Here is a 21,232-nt window from a genome sequence, read left to right as displayed (position 1 = left end):
AGCTTTTTGCTTTCAGATTGGAAAACAGGTAGAATGGAAATTTCTGGCAAAATAAATTACCAAAATTGGCTTAAGAATAAGAAACTTGATTAGATTATAATGTTAAAATTTAAATTCATAGTTAGATATTACACCAAAATGAAATTAAATAAAAATCCTCAAACAAAAAACCCAAACCCCAAGTGAAAATTCCAGATGGGCAAGTTCTATTAAACTTAGGAAGAACCAGTAATTCCAGTGTTATACAAAATGTCATAGAAAAAATCATTTTGCTAGGCAACTGTAATCTTGATACCCTCCCAGCCATCGAGACAAGTGTAGTACCAGAAGGGAAACATGTAGGCTACATCTCACTAACGAACATGGCAATAACATTTTAGGTAAAAATGTTAGTATTTGCTCAAAACAAAAAAAAACACTGTGACTATTTAGGGTTTGTCTCAGGAATGTAAAAATGATTAAACATTAGAAAACCTGTAAATGAAATTCATTACATTAACACATCAAAAGAGAAAAACCGTATGATAATCTCAGTGGGTGAAGGAAAGCATATGATAAAATTTAGTACTTATTCTTGACAAAAATTCTTAGAAAATTAGGAATTAGGGAACTTGCCTAATTTGAGTAAATGGTGTTGGTTTAAAAAATAGAAGTGTACCTATGGCATGATTCCAACGATGTGAATTTCCAGAACAGGTAAAATTACTTTGGTAGAAATCATGGGTGTGAAGGGTAGATTGACTCAAAAGGGACCCAAGGAATCTTTTTGAGATGATGAAAATATTCTGTATCTTGACTGGGATGGTGGTTATATGGAGGTATATATTTACCAGGACTCACTGAATTATATGTTTAACATCTGTGCATTTTATTGTATGTAAGCTGTGCCTCAATAAAGTTGACTTTAAAAAGAATACAGTTGACTCTTGAACTGCATGGGTTTGAACTGTCTGTGCCAGTCCACTTCTATGTGGATTTTTTTTTCCAATAACTATGTACTACACTATTCATGGTTGGTTGAATCCTCACATGCAGAACTGTGATACAGAGGGCTAACTGTAAAGTTATATGCGAAGTTTTGACTGCATGGGGGGTCAGCACCTCTAACCTCCTCATTGTTCAAGGGTCAACTGTATATAAAAACCAGTGCATTACTATATGCCAGCAAAAAACAAAATGTAAATTTTAAAAAGCCACCCTTTAAAATGGCAACACAAACTACAAATACCTAGGAAAAAATAAAAACACATGGGACCTTAATGGAAAAAATTATATGACCCATATAATATTCAATTATAAGAAGATATACTTGTGTTTATGAATAGAAGCCAGTATCGTGTCAGTTTTCCTCCACTTATTTATAAATTGTATCATTCCAATTAAAATCGCAGGTGAAAGAGAATTCACTTTATCAGATTTCAAGACATATTGTATAGCTTTAATGGTTAAGACATGATGGTATTTGTCTCAGATACAGACTAATGGAAGGAAAGAAAAAAAGCCTAGAAACACAAATAGCATTTGTAATCACTAGGGAAAAGATTCAGTATATGGTGCTGGTGTACTTGATTATTTCTGTTGAGGGGAAGATACCTACCTCACATCATACACACAAAAAAATTACAAGTGTGAAAAGCAAAACTTTACACTTTGACTTTTAAAAGGTGACAGCATGTGGAAGGATCTTTAAGAAGGTACAAATATATACATATGATTAAAATACTGATAAATTTGAGCACATTAAAGTGAGCTACTTAAGTATAAAAAAGGCCATCAAAAGTCCCTTGCTAGGTGAAGATACATGTGACATGTGTAATTAACAAAAGACTATTATCTAGAATATATAAATAGTTCCTGTGAATTAAGAAAAAGATGGTGAATGTGAACAAATGATTCAAAGGAATAGGATCCTGAAAAGTCAGTAAACATGAAAATACTCTCAAACTTCTTAGTAGTTGGGGAAGTGCTAAACATCGACAGCCCTCTGTGTTGCACCCCATCCTTTTGACAAAAGTTTGAGGGACCAAATAATGTGTTAGTGATACTGGGTAAAATAGGAACTCATATTTCCTTGGTGGGAATGACAATTAGTGTAACCATGTTGATAGTATTTGGTAAAGTTGTATATGTGCATGTCCTACTATGCAGCATTTCAACTCCTTGGTATCTGTCCTAAGGCAGTGGTTTTCATATGTTTTTTTACAGACCTATGGTGGGAAATATGTTTTACATGAGACACAGACTGAATTAAAATTTTTGAAATAATTGAGTGCGCTCTGTTTTCTGCTGTATTCTGTTTTTCTTTTTTTTTCTTTTCTGTTCTTTTAAAAAAGATACTTCTCAGGATCAACTAAGTTGATTTCATATTCATTAAGGGTTCACAACCCTCAATTTAGAGAAATGGCAGAGGATAACATATGGTAGAATGTCTCTTAAGAGAGTGTGTGTGTGTGTGTGTGTGTGTGTGTGTGTGAGGTTGCAGTGTGAAATTGTATTTCTCGCTGTGGAGCTTCTTTTTTGATCAAGAAGTTCAGAAGTTTCTGTCCTTAAAGAGCTCTCATATACGAATGAGAAGATATATGCCAGACTACTCATGGCAGCTTGTAAGAGTGGAAACCAAAAGGAGACTAGACAGTGAACTGTGATAGAGTCATATAATGGAGTGGTATATGACAGCTAAATGAATGCATTAGAGTTGAGGATTATATATGTATAATATATGCTATATTATAACTATCAGCATGGATAGTTATAATAACGAGTGAAAAAAGCGAAGTTACATGAGCAGTGTTTAAAAGTTTGACACAAATTTATAAAATGTGCAAAACTTTATTGTATGGATACCATATGTATCAAAACCCTTTAATGACCATGGGGGAAAGTCAAGATAGTGACTCTCCCTGAGAAACAAGAGGGAGGAGAGTGGGATCATAAAGGTGTTCATAGGGGACTTCAGCTATATCCATCTATCATGTCTTATTTCTTACATCTGATCAAATACTGCAAAATGCTGAGAGTTGACAGAGCTGGATGGGAGATCCAAGGGTGTTTCAATGTATTGATTTTTTTGTATGACTGAAATATTTTTTTCTTAATGTTCCAGCCACAATAAAACCCAAGATGGAGGAATAAGCAAATTTAATGAGATGTACAGAAAATTAGACAACTTATTGATGGGTATTAAGTCCAAAATAAATGGAAATATCTCATTTTCATAAATAGGAATACTCAATATCATAAATGAATCTAAATTCATCGCACTTCCAAAGTGCTATAGGGTTTTGGTGGAATTTGACAAGCTCAAATTAAAATAACTAATATAAATTTGAAAAATGAGGGAGCGCTCACCTTGTAGGTATCAAAACTTGCTTGAAAGTAGTAGTAGTAGTAGTAGTGTAGATACGAACAAGCATACCAATGAACAGAATATAAAGTCCACAATCAGACATTTATTTATAGGGATTTGGTATGTGACAGAAGTGGCATTTTGAATTAGTAAAGGAAAGATAAACTATTTAATAAATGGTGCTGATTAAATAAGCTGTCCTTACAGGAGATATTTAGATCGCCATCTCAACCCTTAAAAAGAAATTCCTGATAAGTTAGGCGCCTAAGTGTGAAAGGCAAATCTAAAGTATCTACAAGAATATCTAGAGGGAGCAATATCTTTATAAAATCAGGGTATTTCTTTGTGTCTCAGATTCCTCATTGGTAAATAATAGTACCCACCCCACTGGATTCTTATGAGAATTTAATGAGTTAATGCTTACCAGACTATTACACTAACGTGTCATTGAGTAAGCACTCAATAAATATTTCCTGCTGTATTTGGGTGCAGAAGGGGATTTCTTTAAAAAGAAGCAAAGTTGTGTCATAAAAGATTTTATATTAAAATATAAATTTGTATATACTAAAAGACAATGTAAGAAAATGAAAAAACATTCTAAGGATTTGGAGATTTTTTTGTAATACATATTCAGTGATAGGGTTTATATCAGAATAAAAACAGTACGCAAAGAACAGCAAGTTGAAGACTCTGCAAAGAAAATGAACCGTAGTTTAATAAGACATGTAGAGAATGCTATTTGCAAAACTATTTTACAGTTATTAATAATTTGAAGGTTTTATTTGCTAGTTCAGGATAATCAGACCTCTTACTTAACTGAAACTTTCCAGTGAGTAATCTTGGAATCCCAATTTTACTAAGGTATCACTTGATAAGCTTTCTTACTTAGCTGTAAAGATAGTCTTCCTATTCTGTTGAAACTTGCATTGTATAAGTATCAGTTATAGCTGGAATTAGGAACAGAGTTAGAATCTGAACTTATTTTTCAATTCTTGCAGATGTTGGAAAAACATTTCTAACTTTAGTAGAGAGCTTGCTGCCACACTATTGAAGGAAATCTGTATATTATGTAAATGACTCACATCTCGATAACTTGATCATAAATCTAATTTTCTTATTTTCTTACTCCATTTTGTCTTCAACTGGGAACATGGAGGAGTCGATACCTTGTAAAAAACCTAAACTCAGTCTGTTTACATTTCAAAACTATTGGCTAAATATGATACCTTAGCTATTTAAAATGCTCAGCTAATTAAAGTGTATTATCAGCATTACTGAAAAATATTATTTTATTGCATAATTGAAAAATTCTCCAGAGATAATTAGCCAGGAGTCAGCCAGCCATGATTACTAAAACGTGACAAGTTAAGGCTGGTAACTTTAAATGAACACATAGTTCCAAAGTGGTCATAACTGCTCTTCTAAGACATGGGACATTGAAATCATGTGGCAATACTAGGTCATGAGGTTATTCAGATGACCCAGAATAGGCGTAAACATTTCATGTTTTCATTTCCATGAAGAAAAAAAATTTTAACGATTTTACAGAAAGTTTTCAGGTCCCCAAGAATACATCTTAACTCACAAGAAACATTTCTAACAGAAATCTAACAGAGAACCTGTTTACTCAGATTCTTCCTAACACTGGGAATCCCTTTCATTTTTGCTGCATATATAAAAGTTTAATTTTTATTCATTTTCCTAGGCTGAATTCTCATGGATGGATTAATTAAACTAAAGTTATAGGCACTTTTAGATAGAGTCTTGTTATATTTGCTTGTTCTGTCAGTTTTTGGCAAGGAACAGGGATCCCTCGTGTAACGGAGGAAGAGTTTTGTTCTAAGGATAAAATCGGTGTGGGGCTGAAACAGTGCCTGCGGAGCCCTCAGAATCCAAGCCTTCTCCGCAGGACTAGCTCTGCCTTGCTTGGGCGTGCTCTCTTGCCCTGACTACCCTCTCTTCTGAGCCTCTGCTGTATTTTCTGCTGCACCCTGGTTATGTGATGAACACAGTTACTTACGTAAAGCCATGTATTAATCCTGACCCTGTAACCTTAGCCTTCAGATTTGCTTCTGTTTCTGTGTTCTGAATAGGGATTAGTGCATCATTCCACAGTGCTCAGTTACACTGGTTAGTGGCCATTATTCTCGAATCCTCCTTTTCCCTAAACTGTCCACATCCACTTGGCCAATAACATGTGAATTGTTTCTGAAATCACTGAAGTAATACTAACATTAGCACTAACTTGTCTTCAGTTTTTTAAACTGGGCTGCCTCACTCTCCCCTCTCTCCTACCACGTTGCTTCCTTGTACTCTGAGTTCTAGTAATACCTACATTTTTTGGGGTAACTCCTAAAACGTTTCCTGTCTCTTGAAAACCTGCTGAACTTTCTGCCTGGTATTCTCTCTCTCTCTCTTTCTCTATTCGCACTTCCGCTGTGTGTTGCTTTTGTGATACCTCTCCCTTCCAAAGGTTGAATTAATAAGCATGTTCTCTGTGCTTGGATAAGACTGTCACATGGTATTGAGGTTTATATAGCTGGCTCCACTAGAGCGTGCTTTGTGACACAGAGTAGGAATTCAGCAGAGGTCAAAGGCAGCCAAATACACCTTTTGCTGCCTGGTAGTTGCAAATGTCTACTTTGGTGGATTATTACATGTGTTTGATGTAGTTTTTTGTGTTTGCTTTATTTTTTCAAGTTGTAGTTTCATATACTATAGTATTTTTAAATTATAGTATTTACTATAGTGTACTATAATGTATGGCATTTTTATATATACTTATTTATGTGTGTTATTATAGCATCTCCCACTCTAGACAGCTTAATGGTGCTACCTGCTGTCAAGCTCTCGTTGCTGTTCTTTACTTATCTTACAGTTCCCTAACTGGGCAAACCTCACTTTCCCACCATTTCTGCTGTATTGCTAAAGAAAGTCACATAATCCTGCTTTTTGGCTCCTTTCAGATTTTTAGCATCTAAACCACAGTTGGGCTATCAGGGGTGCCAGGGCAGCATTGTTATGTGGAATTCCAGAGATGTCCCTATAAAAGGGTTACTATGGCCAAATAAATTTGTGAAATTTGGCATGCTATATTACCTCTTGTGGGAGACCCTTGGGACAGTCTTCCTGAATTGAGGTTGGGACCTGTTAATTGTTTTTCCCTTTTGAGGGGAATGAATATGATTATTAATTAGGTTGTGACCATTATTTTCTAGCAAACTGTACCAAGGCCTAAGTATCTTCAGTTTGGAAGACCATTTTTGAGAATGGTCTTTTGAGAATTCAAAGTCCTTTTTTGAGAATTATACTAACTTTTTTTTTTTTTTTTTTAAAGTAAAGGTATACCTCTGTTGCAGCAACCTTGCCACCGCTGCCCCAGATAAGTTTGTGATTGGATGTCATTTGGGCTCTCACTGTTCTCAAATAATAAAAAAAAAATCCCTCCCACATCCACGGCCCTGTTCCCCAACATATACCTAGATGTGCTTGCAGAGGCTCCCCTCCAAGCTGTGGGCAGACACTTGTTGGCTTACTTAACATCCTTGGTCAATTGCCACGTCCTCCCTTCTGAAACTTACAGTATGCGTTGGCATATTGAAGGTCTGATAAGTTCTTAGATAAAGAAGTCCATTTAACTTTGCTTGTTTGAAACTTCTTAATGTATTTGTTTAGATGCTTTTTAATTTTTTTGAATTGTAATTTACATTGATAAATGCCCAAACTTTAAATTTTCAGTTCTGTGAGTTTTGATACTTGGGTACTCACATGTAATTACTTCTCAAAATAAGATAGAAAACAGTCTTATCACCCCAGAAAGGTATTTGTGCATCGGACCAAGCATTTCTCTGTGTGTCCCTCCCCCTTCCTGAGACAGTCATTTGACTTCTCTCACTGTATTAGTTTCCCCAGTTGTTGCAAGTCATAAGTGGAATCAGTATATATTTTGAGTGTCTTTTTCCCAGCATGATTTTTTTTAACATCTTTATTGGAGTATAATTGCTTTACAATGGTGTGTTAGTTTCTGCTGTATAACAAAGTGAGTCAGCCATACGTATACATATATCCCCATATCTCCTCCCTCTTGCGTCTCCCTCCCTCCCACCCTCCCTATCCCACCCCGCTAGGTGGTCACAAAGCACCAACCAGCATGATACTTTTGAGATTCATCCATGTTGTGAAGTGTATCAGTAGCTCACTCATTTTTGTTCCTGAGCAGTATCCCATTGTATGAATATACCACAGTTGTTGGTTTTATTTTTTTCAGTTTTCTTGAGATTTGGGCTCTTTCCAGTTTGGGGCCATCATGAGTTATGGCTACTATGAACATTCTTGTATAAGTCTTTTTTTGTGAACTTAAGTTTTCATTTTTCTTGAATATGTCTAGGAGTGGAATTGTTGTGATACAGGGTAGATGTATGTTTAACTTTTTAGGAACTTGCCAGTTTTCCAAAGGCACTGTACCATTCATTTTACATCACATCAACAGGGTATGAGCATTTCCAGTTGCTCCATATGTCAGGCTGAATAATGGTCCCCAAAGACATCCAGGTCCTAGTCCCCAGAACCAGTGAATGTTATTTATATGGCAAAAGGGACTTTCCAGATGTGGTTAAGGATCTTGAGATGGGGAGATTATTGGGTAATATCTGGGTGAGCCCTAAATGTAATCACAAGTGTCCTTATAAGAGGGCAGATAGAGGGAGGTTTGACCTGAGATGGAGAAGGCAGTATGACAATGCAAGCAGAGATTGGAGTGATGTGCTTTGAAGGTGGAGGAATGGGGCATAAGCCAAGGAATACGGGAGACCACTAAAGGCTGAAAAAGGCAAGGAAGCAAATTCTCCCGTCAGACCCTCTGGAAGGAAACAGTCCTGAGTATACTTTGACTTTCTTGAATTCATTGAAACTCATTTTGGTAAATCTGTGGTGGTTTAAAGCACTGAGTTTGTGATAATTTGTTACAACAGGAATAGGAAACTAGTATATTCTACATCTTCACCAACATTTGACAGTGTCAGAATATTTTTAAACCATTCTAGATGGTGCGAAATGCATTGTGGTTTTAATTTGCATTTCCTGAAGATTGTTGATATTAAACACTTCCTAACGTGCTTATTGGCCATTCCTGTGTATCCTCTTTCATGCAATATCTGTAATTTGTCCTTTGCCTATTTTTTAAAAAATGGAGTGCACTTTTTTCTTTGACTTGCAGTTCTTTATATATTCTATATGGTAGCCCTTTATCTCAAATATTTATAGCAAATATTTTTTCTCTAGTCTGTGACTTACTCGTTCTTTAGTGGTGTCTTTTGGTAAGCAGGCATTTTAAGTTTTGATGAGGTTTGTGTTATTTATATTTCTTTTGTGGTTAGTGCTTTTTATGTCTTAAGGACATAAAAGTATTTTGTGTTTTCCTCTAAGAGTTAAGATTTTGCTTTCCTATTGAGGATGGTATAAGATAGTGCTTGAGGTTTACTATTTTCCATATTTTTGAAAAGCTGTTGAAAAAATGTTGAAAATAGATTGACTTGGCGCCTTGGTAGAAAATGAGTTGACTGTATATGTATGGGTCTATTTCTGGACGCTCTTCTATTTCACTATCTTTATTTTTCTTATGCCCACTCTATACTCTTGATTACTAAGGCTTTTTCAGTGAGTCTTGAAATAAGGTGGTATAAGTCCTCAAAAATCCTTTTTCTTTTTTCAAGCTTGGTTTTATTATTCTAGATCTCTTTTGTTCCATAGGAATTTTAGCATCAGCATATCAGTTTCTTTTTAAAAAATCCTGCTGGGATTTCAACAGGGATTGCATTTATATATCAAACTGGGAAGAATGGACATTTAAATAATATTGAGTCTTCCAGTCTATGAACATGGTCTCTCTTCATTTCAGTCTTCTTTCATTTACCTTAGCAATATTTTGCAGTTCTTAGTATAGAGGTCTTGAGTATCTTTCTTTAGATTGACCTATAGGTTTTTTGTTGTTGTTGTTGCAGTTATAACTGGTATTTCTTTAAATTTCATTTTCCATTTGTTCTTTGCTTGTATGTAGAGATACACTTAATTTTGTATGTTGACCTTCTATCATGAAACCTTGCTAAATTCACTTCCTAATTTTACTAGTGTTTTTGTAGGTTCTGTGCAGTTTCCAATGAAGACAGTCATATCACCAGAGAATATACTTACTTCTTTCCAATCTTTATGCCTTTTATTTCTTTCTTGCCTTATTGTGCTGGCTGGAACATTCAGTGCATTATTGAATAGAAGTAGTGACAGTGGACATCCTTGTCGTATCCTCAGTTATAAGGGAAAGGGACTCAATGTTTCATCATTAGATATGTTGCTAGCTTTAGGTTTTTCATAGATGTCGTTTTCCAGAATGAAGAACTTCTTCCCCTTTTCTATTTCTAGTTCTCTGAGGGTTTTTAATCATGGATAGATATTAAATTAACATTGTCAAATGCCTTTTTTTTTTCCCCCTGCATCAGTTAAGAGAATCATAAGGATTTTTCTCCTGTATACTGTAAATGAGGTGCTTGATTTTTTTTTTTTTTTTAACTGTTAAACCAGTTTTGCTCCTTGGGATAAACCCCACTTGGTGATGATGATTACTTTTTCTATATATGTTACTGGGTGTGATTTGCTAATATTTTGTTAAGGATTTTTCCTTCTAGTAGTAGCAGACCTTTGCTTTTTGTATTAGTGCAGGATCTTGGGCCAAAGACAGTTTCTTGCTCCTGGCCCATTGTCATATCGATAGCTTTGCTTTCTATTCATTCCTTAGCATCAGGGTATGTTTGTCTGCCACTGGTGGTGGCAGTGTTTCCTGTCTTCCTCTAGGGGTAGACTGTGGTTATGTTACATGGTGAAAGGCTTGTTTGTATGTGGGAGGTGGGCAAATAGGCTCTGCTCCCCCCACCCTCTCAAATAGTACACAGCTTTTGCTTTACTCTTCCCTTTCAGGCAGGGAAACTTTCCTTGGGCCCTGGGTGTGGGAGGCTTTCCTGCATCTCCCCTCCTGGTTGAAGGCTTTTGCTTCATGTTAGGTGCCACTTAAAGGGGAGGAGCTCTCTCCCTTCTCTTGCCCCATGCCATTCTTTTTCAAGAGAACTCAGTTGAGAGCCTTTGAAAAGAGCTTGTGAATGAGTGCAGATTCCCCTTTCGTCTGGGTTTTCACTGCCATCCTAAGTGACACTCAGCCATTATATTTTTATCTTTAATATTCAGCAGATTGACTACTGTATGTTTCCTTTCCATCTGTGGGTTGATATCTGCCATCATTTTTGAAATGCTTTTGGCCATTATCTCTTCTTAAGCTTTTTCTGCCCCATTCTCTCTTTTCATCTCCTTCTGGGACCCCAGTTACACTCCACTTAAACCCCAATTGACATTTGGTCTTGGATGTTCTGGGATTTTTTTCCACACTTTTTTTTTTTCTCTTCATGTTTCAATCTGGGCATTTTAATTTGGCCTGTCTTCAAATTCACAGCTTATTTCTGTCTGTTTTTAAATCCATCTAAAGAAATCTTTAATTTCTGATACTGTATTTTTCATTTTTAATGTTTCCCTGTGATCTTTTTTTTAATAGCTTCAATGTCTGTGATTAAATTCTCCATTTCATTATTCATGTTGTCTATCTCTTCCATCAGTTTTCATCATAGTTATTTTAAAGTATGTCTGATAATCCCCAAATCTAGGCCCTCTCTGATCTGATTATATTAATACTTCATCTTTTGACTTTGGTTTGCTACTCTTCTCTGTCTTGTAATTTTTGATTGAATGCTGAATGTTTGTGTAAAATCAGTACAGGTTGAAGTATATATTATCTACTTCCCCGAAATGGCCCATCATTTCTTGTGGGGCTAAGTCAACAAGATGTGTGCATAGTCAGCTAGTTCTGGGCTTATTTGCAACTTTATTTTGATTAGTTCAAGTGTCTTGAGAGTGGGATTAAGACTTTACTTTCTGTAAGATTTGTTGTCTTAGTGTAATTTCAGTTATCGCTTTATGCTTTGTATCTGAGCCATCAGCTTTCTGAACTGTGGTGACTTCTCTGCTTTACAGCCTAGCTACTGGTTTCCTGGTCATTCTGGAGTTCTTTTTGCTCTCTAGTCTTACCCCAGGCTTTTGTGCCTAGTGAGATCTCTCGGTACGAGTAATACCTTCCGGTGCTTTCTCTCAGCAGTCCTTTCCTACCCCCGCCTTGGTAGTTCAATTTCCAGAGTATCTGCATGGAAGTTTCTGTCTCAGCTGTCTTGTCCCACCTCAGCCCTTGGCAGCTGAATGTCTGGAGTCTCTTGGATTGATTTCTCTCACATCTCACCACCACCCCTCCCCCTACCCCCTCCCCAGGGCATTTGAGGAAGATCCTAAGCTTCTTAGCGTATCTTTTAGCTTTCCTGCCCTGTCTTCCAACCTTTGCCATATTTTGGCCAACTCTTGGTGCAGACCTGTGGGATTGAGCGGTTGAGTGGTGCAGACTTGCTCTGTGGAATCCTTGGAATTCTAATGTCTTGTCAGCCTACATGTTACTGTTAAAATGTACTAAAATTTAGGCTGATTTCTCCTTACCTTCACTGTGGTGGGATTATTCCTCCTTAGCCACTCTACCAGGAAAGAGACCATCTGTGGGCCCCTCTTCTATCAAGACTCAACACTTTCTGGAATTTAGTTTCACTTAGGTTTCTTTGCATCTTAAACTTTCTGATGGGTTCAGAAAAACCATGATTTTATAGCTTTTCTGTCTTGTTTTGATTGTTAGGGTGAAAGTGATGGTCTATTGTGACTCTGTATCTCCTGATTAGAAGTGGAACTCCTTCATGGAATACTTTCTGATATATAATCTGGCAAATACCTGATAAAGTTTGTTATTTCACTTCACCCTAGTTGATTTTACACCGTATTTCTCAGAGCTAGGTTTCAAAATGTTTTCCATTCTTCTCAAATCTGAACTCTCCAGTTCTGTCCTCAAGTGGTAAATTATCTTATCTCTTACTTTGAGATTAAAGCCATTGACATTAAATTTTAATTGGGCTGGTGGAAAGTGTGGGAAGAATTTGTAGTAGGTGCTTAGAAAACTAGGCAAATGAAAAACTAACATAATTAGCTCTGGGGAAAGGAAAGAGTTGTACAAAAAAGGAAACATGATTATACAGTAGTAGTTAACTACTAATCTCATCAGGTACAAAACTACCTGGGAGATAATTATTTTTAAGCTTGGAGGAAAGCAAGTGGTCGTGGTGTAAATCCTCATTTTCTGTTGAAAAATCGCTAGATATATCTAAACTTGCTATTTCAAGGGATACCATTACTGAGGTATAAATAGCAAGAATAAAAGTTAAAAGGTTCTCTTGGTGTGAGAAGAGGAGCTATATTTGACTTTACTCACTATGCATGTTGTTACTTAGATATAAATGAAAATATTTTTTAAAAGAGGCTTAATTAAAAATCTTCTCAAGGGGTGGTAAAAGTGAACCAAATCTTTTTATCACAGACTCTCTTTACCTTTATTTCTTTATTTTTATATTTTTTAACTCTTTGTTTTTTTCTTTGGCTGCTTTGGGTCTTCGTTGCTGCGCACGGGCTTTCTGTAGTGGTGGTGAGCGGGGGCTACTCTTCGTTGCGGTGTACAGGCTTCTCAGTACGGTGGCTTCTCTTGTTGCGGAGCACGGGCTCTAGGTGCACAAGCTTCAGTAGTTGTGGCGCATGGGTTTAGTTGCTCCACGGCATGTGGGATCTTCCCAGACCAGGGCTCGAACCCGTGTCCCCTGCATTTGCAGGCGGATTCTTAACCACTGCGCCACTGGGGAAGTCCCTATGTCTTTATTCTTCTTGTTTACTTCACACTTCATGCCTTTTCCCTTGTTATAACTTTACATTTTACTTTATGATACTTGGTTATGAAACTTTAAAACTTTGGGGATATTGAGCTTGTAAATTTTTAAAAATATTTTTGTTACGTGTTTTGAGAATAGATTGAAATTCTAAAAAGTGAGGAAAACTTTCTTTTGGTGAAGATATTTTATTGATACTAAGTTAAAAATAAAGTAGTATGGGTAGTGATAAACTTGTCCAGTGTTGATAAAGATAAAAGATTTTACTTGCAAAATTATTATATTTGTCCACTTATAACACTGTCTTGTTTTTAGAAGGATTTGTTTCCACAATTCATTTAAATTATTAAAGTCATTTTCAGGGGTGAAAAAGATAACTTCTGAATGTCTGTTGTGAAAGAAATAATTTGAATTTCTATTGTATTCTGTAATTTGCTTTTGATACTATGTTGAAACTAGTAGTTGATTGTAAAGTTAGCTTCTAAATTATCCTTTCCATATCTTTTCTAGGTTAGATTAAGGAGGATATTTTCTTAGAGTGGATCGCTGCCTTTGGTAAGAACATGTCGTCCATCTTGCCATTCACTCCACCAGTTGTGAAGAGACTGCTGGGATGGAAGAAATCAGCGGGTGGATCTGGAGGAGCAGGTGGTGGAGAGCAGAATGGACAGGAAGAAAAGTGGTGTGAGAAAGCAGTTAAAAGTTTGGTGAAGAAGCTAAAGAAAACAGGACGATTAGATGAGCTTGAGAAAGCCATCACCACTCAAAATTGTAATACTAAATGTGTTACCATACCAAGGTAAGTGTTGTTAGATCAGAAATTTGATGGCCATACTGTTGAAAATTGCTTAAAGGAATCTGAAGGGAAGTTATTGAAATTTTGTTACTTTCAAGTGACCTGTCAATAGTGATTATTAAAATATGACAGCTATTTTTAACCTGTCGTATTAATTTTGTTTAACTCGTTAAGACTTGTTTATTTTACAAAGCATTTTCTCGAACAGTGAGAAGGTTTAATCAAGCAAAATAAAATACTTAGATTGTATTTTTATCTTCACTGTCTTCATTTACCTTCATTGCCTAAATGCTTCATTGTATGTTATCCTAATTTCTGTGATTGAATGACATTTGAATAAAGATTCAAAGATTTTTCTATCACCAGTGCAGTAGTGACTGACAGTTTTCGCCTCCCTTGGTCAAAACTTCAGTAAGGAGTGAACAGAGGCTGCTAACATTGTGATGAATTTTGTATTGTTTTTGCTTGAGTTGCAGCACTACTTCTAACAAAGAACAGTATGTGAGACAGCTTCCTAGGTGTCATAGGTGGTCAGAACCTGTCTTGAAGACCTACCTCTTGTATGAGAAGGACCTGTTACTTAAGAGGTTGAAGTTTTATTAGTGTAAATTTAATCATTTACAGATCAGTACCACTGTCAGAAATACTGTTCTTTAACATAAAGTAGCAAGTGGTTTTTAAGTGTTTTAATGTGTACTACTATAGTTGTGCATATTACAGGGTTTGCGGGAGTGTCAGTTTATAGCATTTTCTAAAAATGATTGTTTTCAGTGTCATACACATAGGCTAGCATATGGCACGTAAAACCATTCTACTTGACACGTTTCTAATGAGTTTTGGGAAATACACTCTGGATGCTTGTTGATAATAGATCCTAATAACACCAGCCTGTCTGCTTGCAAATACTAGGAGTAGAATGTTTCCTCCCTTGTTTGGTAGGTTAATTATCCATTTCTTTTACCTCACTCGTTTCATGTATTTCTTAAATAAGAGTCACTTTTCCTGGTATATTCTTTCGTTTTAGAAATGTTTATGAATGCCTGCTGTGTACAAGGCACTGGTTTTAGGCACATGGGATAGATACAGTATGAACAAAACTCAAAGTTCCTGCCCTCCTCAGGGATAGATGTACACAGTAAACAAGTGGACAGATTAATCTAATTGGAGATGGTAATGAGTACAAAGAAAACAACGACTGAGGGGTAAAACTGCTTTGGATTGGATTGTGACACTTAATCTGAGCTTTGAGAAGTAGCAGCTAGCTGAGGGAGGTCTTCTAGGCAGAGGAAGGAGTGAGTGTAAAGATGCCAAGTCAGGATATAGCTTATTGTATTGGAGGACTTACTGTATCGCAGTAGAGATGGCGTGATACAAAATGAGTACAAAACTTGGAAAGGGTCAGATCATAGAGGGCATCGTAGGGCAGTTTGAATTTTAGTGTCAATGTAATAGAAAGCAAATAAAGATTTTTAAGTGGATTTTCAGATTTTAATCCTTTTTTCTTTTCCTCGGTATGTGGGCCTCTTACTCTTGTGGCCTGTCCCATTGCGGAGCACAGGCTCTGGACTTGCAGGCTCAGTGGCCATGGCTCACGGGCCCAGCCGCTCTGCGGCATGTGGGATCTTCCCGGATCGGGGCACGAACCCGTGTCCCCTGCATCGGCAGGCGGACTCTCAACCACTGCGCCACCAGGGAAACCCTTAATCCGTTTTTAAAGAATTTTTTACATTTATATTTTTACAAAGATCATTCTGGCTGCCGGACACACGTGGTTGGAGCTGGGGGTGGGTAGTGGTGTAGTGGTGTGTGTGTGCATGTGTGTGTGTAGTAGACTGGTGTGGTATAGTGGTCTGCAAGCGGGGAAATGAGGAGGCTATTGAAGCAGTCCAAAACAGAGATGCCAGAGGTTGGGCTGGCATGGAGGCTGTGCTGCCACCAGAAGTGGATGGATTTGGTTGGAAGTTGAACTGACAGGACTTGCTAATGAATTGGTTAATAAGTCAGGTTTTTTGTGTTCACTTTTTATTGTATAGTGCCTGGTGTTTCAGTTTAGTAAACATTTATAAACATACAGTCTTTGCTCTTGAGTTGCTTACTTCCTAGTAAGGGAGGTAAACTTTAAAAAATAAGAAAGATAATTTCATAATGTGCAGGAGGTGTTCTGAAAGATGGATGCTTAGGGAGCTGTTTGCAAAGTGGGGACCCTTCCCTGCTCTGCGGCTTGTGGAAGGTTTCCTCCGGGAGAAAGATTGGTGCCTGAGTTGGGTGGAGGTAAAGGAGGAGTTTAGTCAGGATAAGCTCCATTCATCCAGAGTGGCCCTGGGGTGTTGAGAGGACTGGTGATGGGGGTCCTGGGAGTGCCAGGTGGGAGGTGGGATATGGCAGGACTCAGAGGCTGTGTGGTAGGGAGGAAGCACCACATCCTGCGCGCTGGGGGGTTCACACTGAACATGAGTGTGATTGAGTGATGGGGGAGTTGTCAAAGAGTCTTAGGTAAAGAAGTGAGGAAAATGGTTGTGAGACTGTCAGGAGTGGAGGCAGGGAGACTGTTAGTATGTTGTCTAACTCATCCAAGGGAGCTGTGTGATCCAGGAAGACGGGGGGCCATGCTTTTGCACAGCTTCATCTAGGGCTTCGGTGCCAGTGCGGTGAGGTTGTTGGCAGAACAGAACTGAGAGGAGAGTCATGCAGTCCTGTCTCTTAAGGAGATACAGTAGGAAGCAGCCTCATGATGGAAATGTATAGGCCTTCTGTTTAAACTGTAGAAGTCCCTTTAGTCGAATTTCTTTTCCTTATTTTCCAGTGTTCATTTTACAGTCTAGTTTTTAGAGATTTTTTTTTCATATCCTAGGGCTTTTTCATCATTTAAAGATTTTTTTCCCCGCACTTTTACCTGAGTAATGAAAGTGAAGTGGTGCTTGTCCAGTATCTTGTTTTTCACTCTTTAAAAGTTCCTTGAAGCTTAGAAACTTGCTTGTCTAATTTGGTGGTCTTTTTTTTTTTTTAATATTTCAAGAAATGTAGATTTGTTAATATTGGCTGTTTATCAAAAACCTTAAGTTTCTTGCACTATATTCTGGAGCCATATATTTTATAAAGTTTGTTTTTAATAATAGAACAGTTATATTGTGTCAGATTATTAGTCACCTCTTAACTACTAAATGTATTTAAACATTCAGTCAACTCTTAATTATATAGACTGTAAAAGGTGGGGAATGGGTGTGGAAAGGGTCCATTATAGAGGAATCCAAACCCTAGCTTAAGCAAAATTATTTAAAATGTAATTCATGGTGGATTTACTGTAAGCTTATTAACTTAAAATTGCAAATAAGTTGTCAATAAAATACCTTAACGTATTGATGTACTCATCACGTATTAATGAACATGAAACATAAATTACTTAATTTTTTAAAATGACAAATGTTTTCTGTTTAAAAATCCCTGCTTCATTGACTCTTCTTAACAGTTTCCTTTCCTCCAACCCCCATCTTCTAATGTTAGAGTGGGACTAAATTGCGGCTAGAAACATAGTCCTGACTTTATATCCCTCCCATCCCCCTCACATAATTAACTCTGCCTTCATTGCTTTGTCTCTGAAGGGATAGAAGCTACTACCCATATGTGTCACTGCTTCCTTCCTACTGTTTTATGTGGTGACACAAAGTGATTCATGGGTAGATCTTAACCTATTAAGCTACAATGAGCTGAATAGTATAAAGTTTCATGAAGCTTTTCCATCTCAATTTTTTGAGACTAACAAATGGAGGACAACTCAGTCATAAAATCAGAATGGCAATTGATGTTTAGGTAATGAATCAGTCAGAAGAAAAAAAAGTGACTTTCAGTGCATTTAATCTACAGTAAAGCAAAATCCAAACAGCAGTGGGGATGGAGAGCTTGTAAAGTTTAAAACAAGTGGCTGTGAGGTCTGAAATGCCAATTTGATAATATCCATTGTACATAAATGAAGAATTTATTTTCATAAACATAAATTATAAGGGCTTTCCTAAGGTGGTACTTTGACCACATAATTACATTTTGATCTTTCATCTTAAGGAAATAATCAGGAGTATGGTCCAAGATTTCTGGTGTTCATTTCAGCATTGTTTATAATAGCAAAGAATTAGAGAAACCCAATCCTAACCCACAGTTTCCTTAACTGTAATAATAAAGGAAACTTAACCCAACTCATTTTATACCAGAATTGAAAATGAATAGTAAAAGTAAAGTTTATATCAATCTTACTCATAAAAACAAATGCAAAAATTATAAATGAAAAAGCTTGAATTATAAAAATAAAACCACAAAATCATGACTAGGTAAGGTTTATTGCAGGAATGCTAGTATGATTCACCTACAGGAAATCCATTAATGTAAGATACTCTATTCATATTTATGAACACTCTGATCTTGGTGGATCTAGAAAGAGCTTTCTATAAAATTCAGTATTCATGTTAACAAATTAGGAATAGGAATTTTCTTAACTTGATAAAGCAATACTTCCAAAAATGTTAACACTTAATCTTGAAACTTTAGAGAGAAATACATCAAATTGTTAATAGTGATTATTTATGGATTACCTAAAAAAAGAAATGTCCTGTAATTTTTCCGTAATATTTATCTATGAAAGTATGTTTTACTTTTGCAGTCAGCATAATCAAATTTTTTTTTATGGTTTGTTTTACTTTATTTTTTTTTAATAATTTTTTAAAATTTATTTTTATTTATTTTTTGACTGTGTTGGGTCTTTGTTGCCGTGCGCGGGCTTTCTCAAGTTGTGGCGAGCCGGGGCTGCTCTTCGGCGCGGTGTGTGGGCTTCTCATTGCGGTGGCTTCTCTTGTTGCGGAGCACGGGCTCTAGGCATGCGGGCTTCAGTTGTTGTGGTTCACGGGCTTAGTTGCTCTGTGGCATGTGGGATCTTCCCGGACCAGGGCTTGAACCTGTGTCCCTAGCATTGGCAGGCAGATTCTTAACCACTGCACCAGCAGGGAAGCCCAATTAAATGTTTAAAAAGAACTTTTGGGCAATACTTAGACTATTCTTGGCTTTGCTTTTTTACCCTTTAAATTAAGTCAATTTTTCTGTTAAAGGGCAGTTATATTTTCATTTTCTTAACATTCTAATAAATGTCTTTATATTTTTTCCTTCAAAAAGTATGTTTCTTAAAACAAAGTAGTATGTGTACATGATTCCAAATTCAAACACAGATTATACAGTGGAAAAATGTGTCCCTCCCACTCCTGTTGTCACCTCACCTAGTTGTATTACTAGTGTCTTATATATCCTTACAGGATATGTTTCTTGTTAATACTGTTGCTAACATTTGGATTTTGTTTTCCATCTTCTAAATTTTTAAATATCAGAGTAATTGAAATAAACTTTATGCAGATGGTCAACTTTTACTTTTGATTTTGTATTACTACCCCTTTTACTTCTCTGGATAACTCAGGAAGAATTAGAGAGAAGTCTTTTAAAACCAAACTGTAGTATCCTTCAGTTCTTCTTAAATTAGTGTTTTTTTATTATTTCAGAAGAGAATAATTCTCTCTCCCTCGTTCACACATAGAAATAGACTGTGTGTGGGGGTGTGTGTGTGTATGAGATAATATATATGGAATACTATGACAGAAAGAACTCTGAAGTTTGATGACTTGTTTTTGAGTCAGCTTCTTCAGTACTGATGAATGTGAATCCTGAGGCATGTGATTATACTTTTGACTGTTTCTTCATCTGTGAAACGGGTGGTACTATCTGAGTTCTTTCACAGTACTATTTTTGAGTCCTTTGAAATAATGTTAAGTTTAGTTTGTAAGCTATAAAGCACTACAGCCATGAATATGATTTGTTTGAAATTTTCACAGATATTCCATGTCTTCATTTTCCTTCCAGGTTTTCTAAAAGAACTCACATTAAATTGTATTGTCTATCTTTGCTTAGTAAACATTTCTGCCAGACAGCTATCATAATTTAGTATAACATTTATTTATAAAATCAGTTCATCAAAGCAATGAAACATTTTATAAATGCAAACTAGAACTTTGAGATTACCAGCCTCAGCATCCAACTTGTCATTTTCTTTCTATATGTTCTGTGTATAAGTTGTGAAGGCGCTTGTAATGAGCACTTCACTATGGTCCTGTGAAACACAATTTGAAGGACACTTTGCTAAGACCCTTAACCTTTATGTGGTGCCTACATTTACAGTTCTTTTTTTTGAGGGAGCTCATGCTCTAGGACCCTGGTGCTCAGAGCCCTTTTGTGTATATAATATATTCTTCGGTAGGGCATTTTTATCATTTACCTTATCAGGGAAAACATCCAACTGCCCTAGGACCTAGGTTCCTTTATAAAATTATAGGATTATTACCCAGGTTAATTAATATATAATTTTAAATTTAACGCTCGATGCAACAAGCGTCATCCCCACTTTTCTTGTCCCATTCACATAACGTATTGGCTTTAAAGAATTCATTTCTCAACTTAGAATCAACCTAGCTAAAATAATAAGCATTTAAAAAATTATAACCATCTTTTATTTTCTCAGCATCTTTGGTCTCTTTCCAGTCTTATCTGGAACCATTTCAGTTTGCCCAGACTATGTGACTAACCACATTCTAGGAAGATCATTATTATTGGGGACAACATTTAACTATATTGTTTGCTCCTTCTCCTGCCTGTCTTGTAGTAGAGTGTTTCCAGGCCTATGTCGTCCCCGCTGGTAATACAAGTAAATGTACCACTACCATCTAAGGCAGGGGTCCCCAACCCCCAGGCCACGGACTGGTACTGGTCCATGGCCTGTTAGGAACGCGGCCGCACAGCAGGAGGTGAGCGGTGGGTGAGTGAGCGAAGCTTCATCTGTATTTACAGCTGCTCCCCGTTGCTCGCGTTACCGCCTGAGCTCCGCCTCCTGTCAGATCAGCGGCAGCATTAGATTCTCATAGGAGTGTGAACCCTACTGTGAACTGCGCCTGTAAGGTATCTAGGTTGCATGCTCCTTAGGAGAATCTAATGCCTGATGATCTGAGGTGGGGCTGAGGCGGTGCTGGGGAGCGGCTGCAAATACAGATTATCATTAGCAGAGAGGTTTGACTGCACAGAGACCATAATAAATCAACTGCTTGCAGATTCATATCAAAACCCTATCAGTGTCAAGTGAAAACAAGCTCAGGGCTCACACTGATTCTGCATTATGGTGAGTTGTATAATTATTTCATTTTATATTACAGTGTAACAATAATAGAAATAAAGTGC

At 36.8% G+C, this 21,232-nt stretch overlaps 1 protein-coding gene across 5 annotated transcripts in view; it reads left to right on the top strand.

The window, feature by feature from the left end:
• Window positions 1–21,232, top strand: part of SMAD2 (SMAD family member 2) — a 100,254-nt gene that overhangs the window by 13,521 nt on the left and 65,501 nt on the right. For all 5 annotated transcript variants that reach the window (XM_027118453.1, XM_027118449.1, XM_027118451.1 and 2 more), the window contains one exon: window positions 13,693–13,981. In XM_027118453.1, coding sequence (XP_026974254.1) covers window positions 13,746–13,981 — 236 coding nt within the window. In that variant the 5' untranslated portion in view covers window positions 13,693–13,745. The remainder of the gene's footprint in view (window positions 1–13,692; window positions 13,982–21,232) is intronic.

This window comes from Aethalodelphis obliquidens, unplaced genomic scaffold (genome assembly GCF_003676395.1).
Source record: "Aethalodelphis obliquidens isolate GAN/ISIS:26980383/991018 unplaced genomic scaffold, ASM367639v1 scaffold19, whole genome shotgun sequence".
NCBI lineage: Eukaryota > Metazoa > Chordata > Mammalia > Artiodactyla > Delphinidae > Aethalodelphis > Aethalodelphis obliquidens.
This window is presented reverse-complemented; position numbering and strand designations above follow the sequence as displayed.